The sequence below is a fragment of the Empidonax traillii genome, unplaced genomic scaffold (genome assembly GCF_003031625.1).
Source record: "Empidonax traillii isolate 1590-97213 ecotype Southwest subspecies unplaced genomic scaffold, ASM303162v1 scaffold505:size591145, whole genome shotgun sequence".
NCBI lineage: Eukaryota > Metazoa > Chordata > Aves > Passeriformes > Tyrannidae > Empidonax > Empidonax traillii.
This window is the reverse complement of record NW_020955698.1, coordinates 553,853-574,861: the sequence shown is the minus strand read 5'-3', so window position 1 is coordinate 574,861 and position 21,009 is coordinate 553,853. Positions and strand designations below refer to the sequence as shown.

Genomic DNA, 21,009 nt, shown 5'->3' with positions numbered 1-21,009 from the left:
TGGCTTGCAAGTTGTCGCTGCTCCCTCATGTACTGTAATTAAGGTCCTTACCATTTTCTTTCACCCCATTAATCAGGATAGTTTCTTGGTCTTCTGAGGCACAATCCTGCTCTTGTTGGTCATCCATCAATTTAACCTCTTTCTGTTCACTCCATGCCCCGCTGCATCTGGCCAACCTGCACATTTCCAGAAACACAACCACAGTCAGTGCAACTCCCCGCATCGGCTCAAGGAACCGTGAATAAAAAATAACAACAATAACCCCCCCCCCACCCAACAGCACCTCACATGCTGCCCCTACCCTTCTTAAGAGGACAAATCAAATTTATTTAGGCTCTTGGATTGTCACTTCCCACTCCAAAAGCCAAGTCCAGTGTATTCCAGCAAGGTTAAAATGTTGTGTGTCACCGTTTCATCCCCCAGAGTCCTTCCCTGGAAGGTGGAGCAGTGCTTGGCACCTCTGCAGCACCTTTCACATCACCAAAACTGCTTTGCAAAGGCAGGTCAGCCCTGTCCAGCCAGGTGAGCTCACCCATCTCCAGATAGATGAGTGGAGAGATGAAGAGAGGAGGACTCACCCCAGTTCATCAACAGCAACTCTGCACTGGAGTTGGAAGAGAAACACGAATACCCGAGTGACAACTGCTCGCCCTCTCAGCTACTGCTCTTCCAAGCGCTGGCAGGTATGAAAAACTCCCCCCAAAAAAGCAAGTTTTGGGGAAAAAAATATTTCTAATCTCTTCATCATGAGAGCTCCATCCTCAGAAGCCTCGTTCCCCAGGCCCCTAAAACTGCCTGCACTGTCCCCACGGGGTGAAGCTCCACCTCACGTGGATGACCATCAGTCAAGACTGACTGGACTTGATGGGACTTCATCAGAGCAATGAGATCAGGATCAAGCCCAGAATTTTCCCCTTGCTCTGCTGAAGATCCCCCCACCCACGAAAACCTTGCCTAGGGAGAGGGAGCAGGTGTGACAGAGTGATGTGTCTGAACCCTGGGCTCCAGTGGCACAGGAGAACCCTCATCAGTGCTCTCCTAGACAGAATTTCCCCTCTTTTACTACAAATTCAAGTCAAAATCTATTTTATTTCCTTCTGGAAACTCGAACTTTATTTTTTCTCTCTCACAGAACAGGTACTAGGTTCGAGCATTGGTTTAGGTGGTTTTTTCTGGTGTTTTTTTGTTTGTTTGTTTGTTTTTAAAAAATCAACATTTGTCAATGTCTGCTGTTCCCACAGTGCTCACTGCCCTGGGGTTCAGCAGCCAAACTTCATTCATATTCAGATTTGCAGCGGAGTCCTCTTAATTAACGTGAAATCGTTACAACCGCCTTAGTAAGGGAAACCTTCACTGAACTTAAAGATGTTGTGACACCAAGAGTAAGATAAGAATAACAAGCATCAGTAACTCCATTCCTTTGCATATTTAGAGGAATATTTAACTAACCCCGAGAGTTTTCCTTTGATGCAAATCCCCATTTCAAAGCCCTCCATGCCGGGTGGTTTGCTGTGGTAAGACCCCTCTCCTGCCAGCACCCACCCCCCTCCAGCTCCCCCCACGGCCAGAAAAGCTGCAGCATCACTGACATGTTGGAACAGGAGCTACTCGAAAAGCCAGAGCACAGATCAGAGTTATCTCCATGCAGCTTGGAGGAGATTAATGTCGGAGTGTGAAAGCTGCTCTGCGTCTTCCAGTGACAGGCTGCAGCTCCCTGCCTCCCTGATAATATCTCCTGCCTAATAATTGTATCTTAATTAATATAAATATTAATAAATTAAGTTTTTAAAATATCTATTAATGAAAATATTAATAAAATATAATAAGCCTCAGGAGACCAGAGACCACATGGGCCAGTGTGGCTGCTGGGGAAGGGGCTGGTTGCTGCCTGAGGTATCACAGAATGGTTTGGGTTGGAAGGAACCTTAAGGACCACCCAGTTCCACTCCCTTCCACCAGCCCAGGTTGCTCCAAGCCCCATCCAACCTGGCCTTGGACACTTCAAGGGCTGGGGCAGCCACAACTTCTCTGGGCAACCTGTGCCAGGGCCTCTCCACCCCCACAGGGAGGAATTTCTTCCCAACATCCCATCTAACCCTGCCCTCTGGCAGGGGGAAGCCATTCCCCCTTGTCCTGTCACTCCATTCCTTGTCCCCAGTCCCTCTCCAGCTCTCCCAGAGCCCCTTTAGGCACTGGAAGAAGCTCTAAGCTCTCCCTGGAGTCATGCAAAGTAAAAGGGGAAAGGCCCTGCCATGAGAACAGCCTCGGTCCTAGAAAGGATGTGGAGTATGATCACCATTTAAATATTTAATGAGATTTATATCCACAGTATATCCACATGGCAACGTTTCAAGTATCTAAATATATAATGCACATCAAGATACAATGGAATTTTTCCTCCCTGGTCAGTGTTCAACCCCCAGGGAACAGGTTGAGGGGGTAAGGGTTGATCCAGGCTTGCTGTGCAAAGGTTCATCTTGCGAGTCAAGTGTCTGTTTATCAGTATGATGAGCTGAGACCTGCAGCTCCAAGCCCAGAAGCATCACTATGCTCTGTGCTGAGCCAATATTTGCTGGGTGTCCTGGTTTACAGTGAGTTGGTGTAAAATGCCACCGGTTTTCATCCTGTAACACCATCACAACCATGTTACAGTAAAAAGGCCTGCAGTGAATAAAACATAGGACAAAAGCAGGAATAATAATTCTCCAATACTGTAAATTTGTCACTTCCAGCGCACAAAACACCTCCAGGGAGAAAGCAACAGCATCCACATAAACCACCAGGGAGCTCCCCAAGGGAAGTCCCAAGCATCTTAAAGAATAAGACGGTGCCACCCTATTCCTGCTGGGACTTCCACCAGGGGAGGAGGGAGCAGGGTCCCACACGTGAGTTCCATGCCTCTGCCTGCTCCCCCCTTGCTCCTTCAGTCCGTGGAGTCGGTGCTGTGACTGGTTTGCAAACAGGTCCATGAGGAAGGTGTCTGCCTTTCCTCGGCTCTGATGGATTCTCAAGGGCCAACCTTCAGGGAGAGAGCAGGGCTCGCCTGGGCAACAGGCAGAGGGGGCAGGCAAGGCAGCCAAGCAAACAGAGGCACAAAGAAAGGGAGTTTACAGACCTTGAATCTTCCTGGTGTTATTATTTTTGGGGGGATGTGTGCATGAGGGGGAGGGAAGCACACGAGGGATGTTTCTGGTGGATGAGATCCAAAGGCTGGAGCAGACAACAGAGACAATGAAATGTAAGAACAAAGGGGATGTGCTTGTGGACAGTTATTTTCCTCGACTCAGAGACAGGAGCTGAGCTCCAGAAACAAGATGGAAAGAACTGAGACGGGTCCAGATGGGGCATCTTCACGTACGGTCGGACAGAGATGAAGTGTGAATGACACAATCTGAGTTCTCAAAGACCTGCTGAATAAGGGCACCTTTGGGAGCAGTGAGACCACGGAAGGTGAAATCCCAAGAGGGACGGGGAGAAACAGCAGCAACTGGGAAAGAAAAGCTGACAAAGGGGCTTGATGTGATGCAGAACAAGAACAGAAGGCTGGGGACAACAAAGAGGGGGAGAACAGCTGGGTCCCTTGGAAGAAAAACTAAACCAGGAGAGGTCTGGGGGATAAGGGTGATGGGCAGAGAATACACTGGGTAGCAGGAGAGCACAGAATACAGAGGCATCTGCAGACTGGAGCATAAAAGGGAGAGAATATGTATTTCAGACAGTGTCAGGCCACTGAAGAGAGGCACGGCTGGGTCACGCTGCTATGAAGTGCTGGCAGGAGGAAAATCAGTCACCAGCTTGAAGTTTATGCACTCGACTGGAGTTCGAGTGGATGGAGGAAGAGGATGGCGGGCGGAAGGCGATGGTCAAAGACGTGGAGTCAGATGAACTCCAGGTCTCTGGAGGAGGAGGAGGAGACAGGAGCACAGCAGGGCTGGCTGTGCTTCAAGGACAGGCACAGTGGGTTCGGTCGTAGGGAAGAATTCAGAAGGACTTTTGTTGACTGCACCGCGTAGTTCAGGGCATTGGTCTGCTAAGATCACAGCTGGCACGACAGAGAAGGCACTGGCTAAGAAAGGAGATCAGAGGGAAGAAGTCACAGAAAGCAAACAGTGGAGCTAAACAACAATCCAAATAGCTTTAAGCACGAGACGGACAAATTAAGGGACAGAAGGATGGGACTGCCCGTGACAACACGAAATGAAATCAAGAGGTGCTGGTTGTTCACCTATAACAGAGAAGGAAACACCCAAATTGCAAAGCTAAAACTTCTGGACACATTCCCACCTTCGCCTCCTGTCTCATGAACGATGGACCTTATGTCCACTTCTGGATTTAAGCGTGTTCCTACTAACACTAAATTTACAGAGAAGAAAGGGGAAATGCCACCATTTTCTACAACCAGAAAAATGCATCTGCTCAATGCAACAAGTTGCTTTGCTTCTTTCTCAGCCAAAAAATGCCCATTATCCCTCCAGTACTGGTGCAGCTTTGCTGAAGGATGTTTACCAAGTGTTCAGGTCCACCACTTCGCTGCTGTCAGAGATGCCACGGGGAGATGGCATCCTCCTCGAGCTCCCCAGAGGCCAACTCAAGGAGAAATTGTGCCAAGGGACCTGCTGGAGAGATTTCCTCCCCCTGAGGACTCTATCTGTCTGTCTATCCGTCTACACTTACCCACTGCTAGTTGAACACCTCCCGTTCCTACTTCCTGGGCACCACCGTTACACCACTGAAGCTCAATGCTCTCCTCACAAGCAGAGGAGGAAAAAAACCCCGACAAGGTAAAAATAACCAGCCCACGAGCCTGACTGAAAGCCCACCTACACACGTGGGAATTCAGTGAGATGGCATCAGCAATACCTGCTCCGTAATTAAAGGCGTGAGAGGGTTTCGGCTTCGAGCTGAATAAACAAAAGGTCACTCGCACCCAGACCAAACCTGACGTGCCAGCTCCTATTTACACACAGCTTTTACCTCCTGAGTGGTGCAGATCACGAGGGGAGATGGAGAGGGAGTATCCAAAGTGAAGGAGAACCTTTTTATGGAGAAGTGGGGGAAGAAAGCGAAGAAGAAGCTGTGGCTTTTTTTTCCCTGCAGAATTGTGAATAAGCGCAGGTGTTCTATATATGCAGTTGTATCTTTCAAAAAAAGAGCTTTAGAGAAATTAATTACATGTCAGAGCCTCTGACAGGTCTTTTAAGAATTGTGATACTTTTGAATGAAAACATTATACACTTAAAAAGAAATACCATGTAAATGTCTCCGAGATATTTACAGTCAGTGGAGTAATAGTAGGAGAGGATTCAGCTCTACCCGTGGCACGGGTGGATGCTGAACACGCCGTGCTCCTCCCAGTGACGTCTCCTGCCCGTACAGGACCTCAGAAACTCTGCTGCACGAGCACAGAGCAGAGTTCAGGGCCAAGAACTGGGTGGGAGCAGGTCCCAGGCCCTCCCAAAGTGCCTGTGCCACTTCCCTCTCCCCTCGGGGTTCCATCCCTGAGCACCCGGCTCCTCTCCACAGCCAGGACATCACACCACACTCCTCCTCCTGCACTGCACTGGGCAGCTGCACTTCTGGAGAGGACAGTAAACAGGTGGCTTTCTGCTTGCTTGGTTGGCTGACTTTTTTCTTGGTTCCCTCCCCCCCACCCCTCTTTTTTTTTTTCTTTAGTCCTGACAGAACCCAGGACACAGGGCAGAACTTCCCTTGGAGAAAGAGGTGGGGCAGCACTAGAACACCAGAGCAATGCCAGGCTGGTTGTTCACTGACCTGAATGCTGCTGTTTTCCTGTCAGATTCTGAACTTCCTCAATCCTTTTTATTCTAGGGATTCCATCTGATCCTTGTTCTTTCACTATAATTTGATTACTGGCAGGTGAAGTGATAAACATTTTCACCTGCCAGCAAATGGGGATGTGTTTTACCACTAAGTCTCTAAATGGTGTCTCTCTGAGTAAACCTGTGTTTCCATTACTTTACATTTCTATTTAGACCAAGGGTCTCTGAATTTTGCCCAGCACCATAATAAGAAAAACACTGAGAGTACTCGAAGCTTCCAGAACTGACAGGGTTGGAAAGGTGAAGTCCCTGAAGAAAAGTACATTGTGAAACCATCCTCCCACTCTGCCCATCATGAAGTGCTGGTCCAGCCTATCAAAAAGATGTTAGACTTGAGGGTTCTGGTTTCAAAGCTATTTTCCCAAGAAAATCTTACAAGGAAATCACATCTCCCAGCAGTTCCCTGGGACTTTCCAATCAGGGATGGTGAGAACATGGGAGAAAAGGCCAATTGAAGAAGAAACAGGAAACAAAGGGTTTTGTGGGTCAATCCCAGAAGTGAGATATTTAAAACCCTTCAAGAAGGTAATTTCTGATGGAGCCAATGTTAGCTGAGAATAGGTTCAGGTATAAATACAGATAAAAGCCTCCAATTAGGAATAAATCGGGGGGTGGGAAATAGAGTTGGTAAAAAAAACAGGGTTTGCAGAGAAAATGGAAAACACAAACCCATGAAAAGAAGAAACAGTTTCAGAACTAGTGTGTTCCCAGAAGGTGTAAAGGATGGATGAGTTGTTAATATTCATAGCAAGCCTCCACTTTTCCTCAGCTGAAAGCAGATGCAACAATTACTGCAGAGCCCAAGCCCCAACTCCACCAGACCCTCAGATATGACATTAAGAACATACTATTTAAAGCCAACTCAGAAATAAATGACAGTTTCTGACCTTACTCTGGGAGGACATAAGGTGTGAGTGTTTCAAGACCTGTCACAAACAACTTTAAGGAAAAAGGAAGGAAGTGAACAAAATTACAGCCTTCCTGACAAAGCACACGTTAAATACCGAAGGAGCTTTCTCTGTAAATGTATTCTCAGACATCAAGAGCAGCAGTGTATCATAAAGGGAAAAAGGTGGCAATTAAAATCCTGGAGAAGCTGAAACGCATGAGGGAACGCCTGAAATATGGAGTATTTCAGCATAATACTGTCCTGTGCTAGGGAAGGGAGAGCTGCTACATCCTGAGGAGGAGAGAAGCAAAATGCAAAGCAAGAAAGGGAAGAATCAGTGAAGAATTACTGGAGAGAGGGGGAACCATGTGGGGAAAAAAACCAAGTTCTCCATGGAGAACAAGTCCATGGAGAGCAGAGAGACTGAGAAAAAGGACAGGGAAAAGGACAGTCAGAGGCCAAAACCCAAGGACATTGGCCTCGGATGGGCACAGCTCCACACCACATCCCCAGGGACCTGGGGGGATCAAGAACCTGTAAGAACCTTGGTGAAACAGGTAAGGAAGAAACAAATGTCCCTTTTTACCAAACGTGGGATGCATTACACAATGCAGGGGCAGGGTAACCATTCCCCTGGGAACAAAAAGGGTGAGGAAACACAGGAGCCCAGGTGGACTCATGAGGGTTTCACCTGATTTGAGGGTTGAGAAGCATAAAGAGGATTCCTGGTTACCAGGAGCACGGGAGGATGATTAAGAAGAGTTGCTGTGTTTCTTTTTGGTCATCCTCTCATATTTTATAGAAGTGGAAGGAAATGAAGCACTAATTAGTGTCACCAGCTGCACAGTTTTGAAAAGCACTGGGAAACCGAGGGGGAGATATCCATCTCCTGAAAATGAGAAAGAATACAGACCAAAGTCTGCACTTAGCTGTGACAGCCAAAAGTAAAAACATTTCTCATTATCAGAGTCATAGAAACACAGGATGGTTTGGGTTGGAAGAGACCCTAAAGCTCATCTCATTCCACCCCCTACCATGGGCAGGGACACCTCCTACTATCCCAGGTTGCTCCAGGCCCCGTCCAACCTGGCCTTGGACACTTCCAGGGATGGGGCAGCCACAGCTTCTCTGGGCAACCTGTGCCAGGGCCTCACCACCCTCACAGGGGAAATTTCCTCCTAACACCTAAATCCCCCCTGTGTCAGTTTAAAGCTGGTCCCCCTTGTCCTACCTCCCTGTCTCCATCTCTTTTCAAAGCTCCCTTTGAGTACCAAAGATGCCCAAAGACAGCCCACGATGTTGCTTTTTTGCCTTTCCTCCTTAAAAGCAACTGTATTCCAAGCATGTCATTTTCCCTCAATCTCTGGATATAAAGTTAAGATAAATCAGAAATGTTAAGGGCCTGGATTTCTGAGAAAATTAGGCTGGAATGATGAAAAACTCCAACTCTCAAGAATCTGCAAACGCTGAAAATTCAGCACGATCCCGGAGTATTAACCTTACAAAAACACTTTGGAGGACTCTCCAAAGCTAATTATACACCAGTGTGGTCTAAAATAACAAAAGCCATTAAAGAATAGTTCGGGATGGAGGTTTCTTGACGGGCAGAATTGCTTCATTTAAATGAACTTATTACCCGAATTCTCTTTCTGCTGCAGTATTTACGGGTCCGTTGGCAAGGCAGTATCAGAAAAGCTTAACAAACTCTTCCTGTGAACCTCATCAGGAAATATGAGAGACCAAGGTCAAGTGCAGCAAGATTACAGAAGCTGATGAAGGAAGGGGATGTTTCACAGTCCCTCACACACTGGATTTATCAAATAACTCAACCGAGAAAGGGTGTGTCAAATTTTGTTTGAAGATGTGAATTAATACGGAGCCAGACCAGCACGAGGAGATGGTTTTCACAGGGATATGCTCAAGAAAAGACTCAGTCCTAAACTTTAGCATTACCTGGTTTTTTTTGATGTCTCAAGGTTTCATATTAGAAATACTCCCTTCTTGTCCCCATTAAAAAAAGATTTAAAAAAGAACATCAGGTTTAAAAGAAAAGAAGAGGAAAGAAAAGAGGAAATTTTTTGCTATACAAATTTGTAATATATTAAAGTTTGGACTAAGGAGGGTAATTAAGCTGGTACCAGAGGAGAATATGAAAGCTCATCAGGATATTTGCAGTAACCCTAGTGGGGTAAACATTTCTCTTTTCTAATATCTTCAAATTAGAAATTTTACAGGAAAAAAGACATTTTAACAGATCTCGTTTGTCTCTTATTAGCGATCAGCCGACGTGCAGTCAGGATAAAAGGTGTTAATTTTTAAAGTACACACAATTGTCATAAAAGCACAGATAGGAAACCAAACCACGGAGTGGCTTGGCTTAGGCACAGGAAGGAGTGAAGCTGGAGCAAGGGGAGGAAGGGCTTTAGACAAAGAACCGGTCCAGGGACCTCTGCATGGACAGTTCCTGCTCGTGCTGGGGACTGGGGGCTCCTGTCCCCGTCAGACCACAGTGCCCAGATGTGGTGGGTGGAAGCTGCCATGGGAAAAGCCGGGAGGGCTCTGCCCCACCTGGCTCCCCCACTGACCCTCCTCTCCAGGATGTCCATTCTGGCCACAACACAGCGTGTTTTCACTGCGGAACAAGGGGCTGCTCACACCCAGAAGGATTTTATTCCCTTACTGTGGGACACAGAATCCCAGAACGGTTTGGGTTGGAAGGGACTTCAAACCTCATCTAAACCAACCCCCCTGCCGTGGGCAGGGACGTGCCACGTGCTAAATCATCCTCAACTTCAAGGAACTGAGGGAATCAGATTGCCAGAAAAGAGACAATGGGCAGACATCCTGAAAAAAGAAGGGTGACATTCCACAGGGACGTGGAATCTTTCATCCAAGTTTCTAGCCAGATCTTTTGAACATTCCTGAGCAACTCGAAGTTTTATGTGACTTTTTCTTTTCCAGATATAAATGACTACACTGATAGCAGATGGGCCCTTCCATACAATGCCCCTTTTAAACTTTCAACTTCACGCAATTCCTGCATGTTCCCTGTGCTTGGAAAGGAAAGCCTGTGCTTTCATCTCCAGAGTACAAAGCTGGGGTTACTTCTGCTCCCTGGCTTTTGGTTGCACAAGTAGATAGCAACTCTTAAATCCATCACCACCATCACTTTTCCCAGAGACCACCTCAGTGTAGTGAGTCTGGCAGGCAAGGCATGTCTCAAAGTGACTTACTTGGGGAAACCATGTGGTACCTACTGACTTAGGCATATTTTCCTGAGTACTTTCCTACATAGCTGACACAGTTGGACCACAAATTTCCCAGGTAAAATAGCTTCCCAGTCTCATCCGTGATGTGCATCCAAAGAAGTGAATGCTTCTGACTAAAAAGGGATTCAGGGGAGGGTAGGAAAAGGAAATGATCAAAACACTTATCACACCGAGAAAAGAACTTATTAGGCCCGATAAGGAGTTGGAATTGATGACAATTATAAGATACCATCCATTTTTAGCTAATAATTCAGAAAATGGATGAATTATTTGAGGAATAATATGTGATCATTTATTTAAAGGCTTACACTAGTGGATACAGTGGAGGAAGCGGAGCTGAGGTTGTAAGAACACTTTACATTTACATTTCTGGGTGGTTATCCCTTTCCACTCAAATGCAGAGATTTAATAGCACTGGATTTAGTTTTAGGGCCCGGATATAAAACACCAGACCATTTTCCAAGGCTGTTTTATACACAGCCTTCTTTTCCTTCACTTTCCTATTCACGTTTAATAAATCCACCAACATTTTGCCTTTGAGAACCGGTTCATTTATTTAAAATTCCCAAACAATCCCATCCCCACTACACATGCCTTAGCAGTTCACCAGATTAGATGGAAGCATCGATTAAGCCTAAAGCCAAGGCTCTTAATTTTACTTGGAAAGATTTGGGGATCCGGAGGCGATTTCTGAAGGCAAAATCCCGCATTAAGAGGGACTGCAGCTCCTAAGATATCGGTCCAAACCTCCATCCGTATCCAGGTAACAATCTGGAATGCTGATATTTAAGAGGAAAAAATATCTGGACAGCTGCCCCAGCTCCCTGGGAAGCAATGTTTAGTTAAAGTCTTGGATATCACAGAAAGAAGATGTGGGGATGTCACACTGTGGCTGAAGCGTTTTTTCAAGTGCTGAATTATTCACCCGTGAATCTCAGATGTGAAATCCAAATGCTCCGGTACTGCCCCGGCTTTAGACAATGGCTAATTCCTTTCTGTGCCACTGCAGGGTCTCTTCATCAGCTTTCTTTCATCTATAATCACAGCCAGGTCATGGATTATTAGTCATATTCAGCGCAGAATTCAGACTCTGCTACGCCAATCAGCCAGCCTGGGACTCCCGAAACGCTCCCCTGGCGTTACCACCGCAGTGCCACAGGATCCAACCGCTCCCAGCACCCTCACGGGGACACACAGAGGGACAACTGGCAGCAGCTGTTTGCCCAAGGCAGGAGGGATAAAGGGCTGAGATGGGAAGGGACACGGAACAAGGCGGGGCTGCAGCAGCTCTGCCCGAACATCCCACCAGCAGAATCCCAGAATCGTTTGGGTTGGAAGGGACCTTAAAGATCATCTTGTTCCACCCCCTGCCATGGGCAGGGACACCTTCCACCAGCCCAGATCGCTCCAAGCCCCGTCCAACCTGGCCTGGGACACTTCCAGGGATCCAGGGGCAGCCACAGCTTCTCTGGGCAACCTGTGCCAGGGCCTGCCCACCCTCACAGCCAGGAATTCCTTCCCAATGTCCCATCTAACCCTGCCCTCTGGCAGTGGGAAGCCATTCCCTGTGTCCTGTCCCTCCATCCCTTGTCCCCAGTCCCTCTCCAGCTCTCCTGGAGCCCCTTTATGCCCTACAAGGGGCTCTGGGGTCTCCCTGTCTCCATCTCTTCTCCAGGTGAACATTCCCAGTTCTCCCAGTCTGGCTCCAGAGCAGAGGGGCTCCAGCCCAAGGGCTGGTATTGGCAGAGCTGCACAACACCAGGAAAGCAGCTCCATCACCACACGAGTCAAACACTTGAGTTAAAACTCTTCCATGCACAGCACCCTTTCCTTGGATTTAAATTCCTCCTATTTAGGAATGGAAGCAAAAGGTATTTGATGCTTTGGGCTTCTGTTTCACCAGCCCAGGTACAGCGAGTGCTGCTCCTCACCCCACATGGCAGGGCCTGCCGAGCTGCCTGATGTGCAGCCCCCCCCCAGCACAGCATCCCCACTGGGAGCTCCTGGGGACTGGGGACCCTCTGTAATGTGGCACCAGCCTCAGACTGCGCCCAGTGACTGTCCCAGCGATACCCCACAGGTCCCACAACCACCCCCACTCCCCACTATCCAGCATCCACTATTTTCCTTTATTATAATTTTTTTCTTTTTTAAACTAACAGGAAATCAATGTGTTTCCCTCCACGTGAACTTAGAGGGAAGGGAAAAAAATCATAAAGGCAGGCATTTATCAGGCTTTGCTGGAGGTGTTACTTTGCCTACCAAGCTGTGTGGATGCAACTGTTTCATTAGGACCTGGGAGATGTTTGTAACGTTTAACGAGTCCTGCGGAACAGAAGCAAAAAATACTACGGGCGCTGCCGCAGCAAAGATAAATAGGTAAACATCCTCTGCCTGACATTAGTTAATACATCACAGCTTTGCTCACTCAGGGCAGCTGTGAAATCAATTCTTCAGTGAACATAAAAAATCTGTACGCACAAATCTGCACTCACGTCGGGACGACGTAACGGGGTGGGAAACCTCGGCTTGGCCGGGCGCTCTGGGCCTGCTGGTTTGTCTCCACCTAATGCCAAGCCCTGCTAAGTGCTTTGTTTTTCACAAAATAAGATTTCTGTCCTTTTTTTTCTTCCTCAAAAGTAAAAAATTTGGCTTGTTTCAAACGTTCCCAGAAGACAGCAGCGACGTGTTCCGGCCTCCCAAGGACACTTTGTTGTCAGTGCCAAAGTATCCCAACTAAGTTGGGGGCAGTGATGGAACTGGTAAGAGAAAACAAAACCAAACAAAAAAACTCCAGCTCCTCTTTTGTAAAGCTACAAAACCATTTCAAACCGGTTCAAATCCCACCTGCTTTCCAGATAAACTTCTGAGCCTCACACTGTAAAAAGTAGGACTGTGACAAAGTCAAAACCCGACCGAAACCAACCTATGAAATGCCAACCGAAGCAAGAATTCGTGGTTTCATACTGATTGCCCCGGAAAACCAAGACCAGATCCCGGATAACTCATCATCTGCAATGAAAATGAATCTGTTGGAACTTCCTGCAGATCCTGCCATGGCTGAGAAAGCGTTTGCTCTTCAAAGACAAGCAGTCACGACGAGCAATGCAGGAAGGCAAACCCTGCCCGGTGATCTCACAGTTACAGCAGCATCACCAACACCTCACTAGGATGAAACAGCCTTGGAGCAGGAATCTGGCTCTTCCATGAGCACTGTGAGGATACCTGCTGTCCTTGCAGAGGGGCACAGGTGACCACTACACACACTGGGTTTTGCAAATACAACACAGGCTGAATCTTGAGGCTCTCCTCCTGGGTGGGCTTTGCTCGTGTCCCCACTGTCACACATCCATGTCACCCTTAAACACGTGCAAAGATTTAAGGGAGGACCACCCTCGTGGAGGTTCCTGGCTAAAAGGCTGCCCAAGGGGCAGCACATCTCAGTCCATGAGAAGGATGCACGTGATGAGTGGGTAACCCTGCTCCCCCACCCCAAATGTCCATTCCCCTAACAAAACACTGATGTTCTTCACAGACCCCAGCACTCAGCGAAGAAAGGGGAAATGCAAAGGAAAATGGAGCCCACGGGCTCTGACTTGGCAGCAGAAACACCATGAGGGAGTAACAGTGTCATCCATGTGGCTGCACGGTGCCATCTGTACCCTGCAGTGCTCGCAGCTCCAGCAGCCGCTGCCAACACTATTGGCCTGAGCTGGACCAAATCCAGCTAATTCTACCCTCAAAGTCAGTGTTAGTGGATGACCAGGGTGCACATTTATTATCTAAAGGAGGAGAAAGTCGCTTCTCTTCTAAATCTTACCTCTAAACCTCCTAAAGCCAGGCCTACTGCTGGGATAAAAGGAGGTGGGAAGGATGTGACCTTCACATCCCGTGGCAGCTCAAGGAGACACAGCCAACTTCAAGGGATTTAACAAAATCCCTACACCACCTCATTCCCTTTTAGCCTTAATCTTATTCCCCACTCTGCAATTAAAAGGGGTGCAAGGCAGGAGCTTGGGGATCCCGCACACCACAGAGGCACCTCGAATCCTGTTCAGACTTTATGAACCATTCAGTGTTTTTTTGGGCAGCAGCCGCCAATTCCGCAGCCGCTTCCGTCTATTTTGAGCTCAAATTGATTGGCAATTTTGAAGAACGCGCTGCAAATTGCTCTGCTAATCACAGCAACTCCAGCCATGGAACTGCATTAAAATAACATCAGTGCTGAGACAGAAAACCGAGATCCGCCAGGGAATGCTGAGCTGAGGTTGCCTGCTCCGGAGCCTTCCTCTCGCCTGCCCAGGAAGCTGCAGCCTCCCTGTTTTTTCCTCCCTCTGCAGTGATGTGGCTCCAGATTTCAGGAATTTCAGACTTAGGGTTTCAGTATTTCCAGAGGAGCAAGAGGGTTTTGTGGTGGGTATCGGCCTTTCCCAGGTTGCAAGGCCCTGCCCCACATCTGCACAACCCCACTCCCTGCTGCAGCTCCGGATCTGTGAGTGTCTACAGCACCTGCAAAAGGCCACTCATCCAGCTGAAAAATAAAGCATCTCTCCAAGGAAACACTGTCAGACACAAAATAAGGAGAAGATTTTAAATTCCTCTTATGCCAAGTCGCCTCTGAATCCTTTTAATGGAGACAGGGAGAGATGGGACTTGGCGACAGGAGAGGGAAGATTCTGCCCTGAGCACGTGGGTGCCACTGTCTGACCTCAAACCCTGGGCAGTTCTGCCTTTCTGTGTCTCCATCCCCCGAGCTGAAGATGGACATCTCTCTTCCTTCTGCACTGGCAGGTGAGATCCCAGCACCTCCCACCGGGGTCTGCAGAACTTGGGTCACCAACTCCCACTCCGAGGTAAGATCACACGGTGAAGCACGCTTGGAAAAGCGTGTTGTCCTAATTTCCAACTCGCCAGTTCAGATTCATAATAAAATAAATTAAGAAGTTGGATAAATAAAAAATCATCCCTCAGATACCAAGCAGGGACACGCACCCGAGGCTGGTCATGGTCACTGCCGTGGGTCAGCCAAGCCGTGGCCTTCTGGATTCAGTGCGTGGTGCAAAGGGGCAGGACCCTGCTTGGGAAGGGGCCCTGCTGCATCCAAGTTGTCCAGAAAGCACGGGGGAAACAGGAGATACGGATTAAAACCCTTCTAGCAGACAAACCCTCCCATATGCCAGAGGGTGTTCCGATTACCGCCTGGCCCTTGAGAGGGAAGGGGGACAAGCCCCCTCCACGGCTGACAAACACAAAGGGGGAGAAGGAAGGAAAAGTCACCCAGTTCCCCCTTCCACGCATTTCCCTTGCACTGGTGAAATATCCCCGGCAGTGGATGAAATCAAAGTCCATCCCAAGTTCAAGAACACGTTTAATGCAGATCTATCCATTTCGAGGAGCGTCTGCACAATGGACAGCCCTCCCCTTCACAAATTATTCCAAACCACACGCTTCCTCTTCATTCCTCAGCATCTCAACATTTAAAAAACACAGCACAAGTGTAACGAAGAAACGTGCTGTATAAACCACAGCCTTCTTTAGAAGGTGGATTTCACAAAGACCTGCCAGGGTGCAGGGACAAGGACCACTTGTTGATAAATTACTTTCACTCGGAGAGTGGAAAGACATATTTCTACACACCGTGAGTGGTGCTATTGTTGAGCAATTTGATGGAAGTCCAGTAAAACACGCTGTGCAGGTTTTATTTAACCTCATTTAAATCAAATTAAGTGACAAGGATGGTGTCTAGGGGACAAAGCAGAGCCCTGTTCACATGTGCATCAAAGTGCACCTTCTGAGTTAAGGAATATCTACATTGAATCACTCACTTTGGCTGTCCTTATCTCTTCAGGACTTACCTAAAACAACATGGACCTGGGCAGCTCCATGGTACAGGGTTTTTATGTTATGTGAGGATCGGGTAGCAGGAGACACAGCACACTGTGTCACTGTTTCAGGTAGCTCTGCAAAGCCAAACTCAGAAAACTGCGAGGAGAGCAGCCTCTGCTCAAAGCCCAAGACACATCCTGGTCTCAGAATCACAGAATCATTTAGGGTGGAGGACACCCCTGTGATCACTGAGTCCAGCCTATGCTCAATCACCGCCTTGTCAACCAGACCAGAGAGCACTGAGTGCCACGTCCAGTCATTCCCTGAATACCTTCAGCGACTCCACCACCTTCCTGGGCAGCCCATTCCAATATCTAATCACCCTTTTTGCGAATAATTTCTCCTTAATGTCCAACCTGAACCTCCCCTGGTACAGGTAATGGAACAAGAAGTCTTGTGGAAAAAGAGAAGACTGAGAGGGGATCTCATCTGTATGTGTAAATGTCTTCAAGGTGGGTGCCAAGAGGATGCTGCCAGACTCTTTTCAGTGGTGCCCAGTGACAGGATAAGGAGCAATGGCCATAAACCAAAACATAAGAAGTCCCACCCCAACATAAGGAAGAACTTCTTTATGTTGAGGGTGGCAGAGCACTGGAACAGCTGCCCAGGGAGGGTGTGGAGTCTCCTCTCTGGAGATATTCGGACCCACCTGTGTCACCCACTCCAGGTGACCCTGCCTAGGCAGGGCTGTTGGATTTCAGAGGTCCTTCATGACCCTAATAATTCTGTGAAGGTGTCCCTGCCCATGGCAGGGGGATGGAAGGATGGTCTTTAAGGTCCCTTTCAACCCAAACCATTCTGTGATTCCACGATTTGGCGATGGAAAGATTTGGTACCACTGTGAGAGCTGCGGGTAGACACGTGCACAAAAAAGGAAGTAACACCAAAACCCCTGTGACCAGAAAGCCAATGTGGGAACGGAGCTGAAAGCCAACAAAACCACACAGGAAGCTTTCAAAACCAGACATGGGTAAAAAGTGCACTGGGTAACTGCTGCCCAGAAGAGCCTGGGGTTTGCTCTTCCCGAGCCCCAGGGATCTGTGCTGAGGATACACCATGTCCACCCCAGAATGAGAAAGTTCATTGGGAAAATTCAGATTCCTGGAAATTAGCGCACAGCTCCAGATCACAGGGATAACGGGCTGCCTAAAAATGACCTGGGATTTCATTAGGCCTGATGACGGCGGGAAAAAGATGTTCCCACACGTGCATTACGAATTCAGTCTGTAGGAACTGTTTCAAAGGTATCTCGGTTAAAGCCAGTGATGTGCGGGTGTTTGATTTGCAGCAAATCAGTGATTCTGCCTCTGGGAGCAGCAGCAAGAGCTGCTGGGGGTGGAGGCTGCAGGGAAAGCAAGGGCAGGTGAGCCTCTGCCAGGGCAGAAGGGAAGGAACCAAAATCTTTGCCGTGGCCCAGGATCTCTGTTGAACTCCACCTGCGCAACTGCAAAGCAGGAATTGATCAAATCTCCTCTCTGCTGAAAAAAAAATGCAGTTACAACACGGGAGCTTTATGAACTCCAGCATGAGGGATGACCATGGTGGGGATGAAGAGGGATGGTGAGAGGGCAGAGATGCTGGGCCTGTGCTGCCTCAGCACCACCTGGTCACCTGCAACAGTCACTGTCACTGCCGGCTTCCCACTGGTGCCATGGAGATTATTTCTGATTGAAGAATGGGAGAGGGTCTCCCTCGTGGTCTGGCAGACACCAGTACGGACTCACAGAACAATAAAATGGTTTGGGTTGGAAGGGACCTTAAAGCCCATCTCATTCCACCCCCTGCCATGGGCAGGGACTATCCCAGGTTGCTCCAAGCCCTCTCCAACCTGGCCATGGACTCTTCGAGGGATGGGGCAGCCACAGCTTCTCTGGGCAACCTGTGCCCACCCTCATAGGGAAGAATTCCTTCCCAATATCCCATCTAACCCTACCCTGTAGCACTGGGAAGCCATTCCCCCTTGTCCTCCATGCCCTTATCCAAAATCCCTCTCCAGCTCTCCTGGAGCCCCTCTAGGCACTGGAAGGGGCTCTAAGGTTTCCCTGGAGCCTTCTCTTCTCCAGGCCCAGCTCTCTCAGCCCTCCCTCATAGCAGAGGTGCTTCATCACTCTAATAATTTTTGCGGCCTCGTCTGGACTCGCTCCAATAGGTCCTTCCTGTGCTGGGCACCCCAGAGCTGGGCACAGTACTCCAGGGGGGTGTCACATCCAGCTTATGTCCTGGCAAGAAAGATGAGAACAAACTACAGATTAATGCATAAATTAGGTCTTAAACTCGTCCTCTAGCTGTGCCCATGGCTCCCGTTTAAGGAAAAGGCATTAACACAGCATCTTAAAGTCACTGAGAGGATTCCTGGATATTTCCACAGCGAGGTGAGGCCGTGGATGATGCTGCAGGCAGAGCCTGCTTTCTCACCCTGGATCTTAAAAATGGGGATTGGCGTGTCGAAGTATATTTAAAGCGCAGGGGACAGGCTGCTCTCCCAGCAGGACAGGGCCTGCAGCAATGTGAAGTGATGGCTTTTGGCTCGCCACGTTGGAGAGGTTAATGGAGAAGGTACCGGGTGGCACGTCTCCCAGGCTGCTTGCTAAACCGACATGATATCCCAGGCACGCTGAAAAACCTCTGAGCAGGAACTGATAAATGGGCTGTGGCGAGCTCAGGGCTGCAGAGCTCAGTCTACACCCCAAGAAATGTGAGCTGTTTCACAAAGAGCCAATTTGCCCTGGGCACGGCGAGGTGGAAGCTGTCACTGCCTAAATGAGAACAGGAGCTGTCAGGACTGGCCAGCCCCTCACACGCTCCTGGAGGCAGTTTCCAAGGGCTTGGGCTGTGCTCTGAAAGGCTTATTTGCAAGTTTGTTGATCCTTAAAAGCACTGAGGGGCTGGAGCGTGTCCAGAGGAGGGAATGGAGCTGGGGAAGGGGCTGAAGCACAAGTCTCATGAGGAGGGGGGGCTCAGTCTGGAGAAAGGGAGGCTCAGGGGGGACCTTCTGGCTCCCTCCAACTCCCTGACAGGACAGAGGAGCCAGAAGGGGGTTGGACTCTGCTCCCAGATCAAGAAGAAATGGCCTCAACTTATGCCAGGAGAGGTTGCTGCTAGGTATTAGGAAAAATTTCTTCATGTGAAAAGAGTTGTCAAGCACTAGAAAAGGCTGCCCAGGGAGGTGGTAGAGTCACCATCTCCAGAAGCATTCAAAAAACGTGTGGATGTGGCACTCGAGGACATGGTTCAGTGGTGACCATGTTGGTGGTGATGGCTGACTTGGTGAACTCAAGTTTTCCAACCTTAACAGTTCTGTGAGTCTGTGAAAAAAAGCCAAACCCAAGGAAGCAAAGGGAGTAAGTGAAAATCACGGCTCAGGGTGCAGAGCTCCAAGGCTTCAGATGAACTAAAGCCATCTTCAATATCTGAGAATATTAAACAGTTCCTGGCTGTTTTCTTTAACAGAGAGGCTTGTAACATGGAGATAACCTGTGATAAGTTGTTCTTGTACCCAAAATGACCCACAAAACAAGTGCTGTGGCCACTGGGGTAAGGGTGGGGTGCAGAGGATGCTCGTGAGCCCCAGGGCTCACCCCACATCCCTGTGCTGGGAATGCTGATGAGCTGCCACTCAACATTTGCTGCCCAGACAACAAATAACCAGGGTGGGGAGGAAGAAGGCTTTTTTTTCAGCATCCTCTGGGGCAAAAAAAGGCTCACAGCGGTGATTTTGGCCACCCATCCCCCCTTCAGCTCTGCAGTGATGCTCCAGGTCCAGCCAGTCTCCCACAGGGACCCACCGTGCTCTGTCAGCCCACGACAAGCAGGAAATTTCTGTGTGCAGCCCTGTAAGATTTACTCATGCTGGGCTGAGTCCGGCTCCATGTCTCAGTCTGCCAGGTGACAAACGTCCTTGGCTCCCATTTACCTCAAGATGTGCTGAGAGCCTTTCAGAATTAAACCTCTTTATTCCAAGGTAAATGACGCATGTTTGGCTGTACAATCTCGTTGCCTATTATTCCCCCGTGCCCCTCACTGAATGCAGGTGTCACAGATGGTGCAACTCCATCGCACTAGAGGGTTTTCATCCTCCTTTCTTGGAGCCAGGAATATTTTCTCTCAATAGCAACCAGATCTCTGGGTTGAATTGGCTCAGCCGTGTCGGGTCACTGCTGCAACTCCCCTGTCTACCAGCACAGATTTCTCTTACTGTCGCTTTTCCTGGCATGGATCTGCTAATATTTCATTAACAGATCCCTGATATCTGTTCTTTGGATAGCTTGGGGGGAAAAAAAAAAGAAATGACAGCGTTACTCTCGCTCTTTGGATCTGATTGTGGGAGGGAGGTGAAGCGCCATGGGATTCACGCTCAGCTTTGAAAGGATGCTATCAATTTGAAACTCAAAGTACTTCCAGGGTTTTTTTCACCTCAGTTAACAATCCAGCAGCCCTGCAGAAGGGAAGGATTTTAAATGATCTAAATTTAGTGCTTCCAGCTCACCCAGTGCGATCAGCTCTGACTGTTTGGTGTCTTTCCAAACGCTTGAGCTCCTGGAGTCAAGTGATGACCTGACAGTCTCACCTAAAACAAAAGTATGTGTCTGACCCACCAGCCTGCAAAGGAATACTTGAAAATATAACCAAGTATCACTTAGAAACTCAAAAAAACAGCACACTCATGAAAAAAATAATCAGGATTTACTTTTAAAATTGCATTATTTAAGCCAGTCGTAAAATTTCTGAGCTTTTAAGGATTAACCATGTTCCTTATCTTTTACTAGTTATCCAATCTGTGCATGTTTCCCCCCCAAGTCCACCCTTAATCATCCATAGTAATGAATGGCTCCTGTTCTGATTTACCTGCCTGATGTCACCACTGCATTAAACGATGCTGATTTGCTTGAAAATGCAAAGTTGCAGGACACTATATTGTTTCCCCCTTTTTACAGAGGTTCAAAGCAAGCAGAAAACCCATTCTGGATGGTAAATGGAAATAGTATGTGAAGAGCAGTTGTGGTTGGTACCAATTCACACGAGCATGTTCTCACAAGACAAGCTAAAGAGAAATTGAAGATGCACAGGACATTTTTCTTGAAAATCTTGTGTCATCCATAAAAATACGCCCCAGCAAGTTAGAATC

The 21,009-nt window shown here is 48.3% G+C and overlaps 1 protein-coding gene across 4 annotated transcripts in view; it reads right to left on the bottom strand.

The window, feature by feature from the left end:
* The window catches only part of NEXMIF (neurite extension and migration factor), a 167,391-nt gene that overhangs the window by 9,727 nt on the left and 136,655 nt on the right, over window positions 1-21,009 (bottom strand). For 3 of the 4 annotated variants that reach the window (XM_027896639.1, XM_027896638.1, XM_027896640.1), the window contains exon 3: window positions 52-176. In XM_027896639.1, coding sequence (XP_027752440.1) covers window positions 52-127 — 76 coding nt within the window. In that variant the 5' untranslated portion in view covers window positions 128-176. Of the gene's footprint in view, window positions 1-51; window positions 177-21,009 lie in introns of those variants that run through there. The other variant, XM_027896641.1, reaches the window with a different exon arrangement.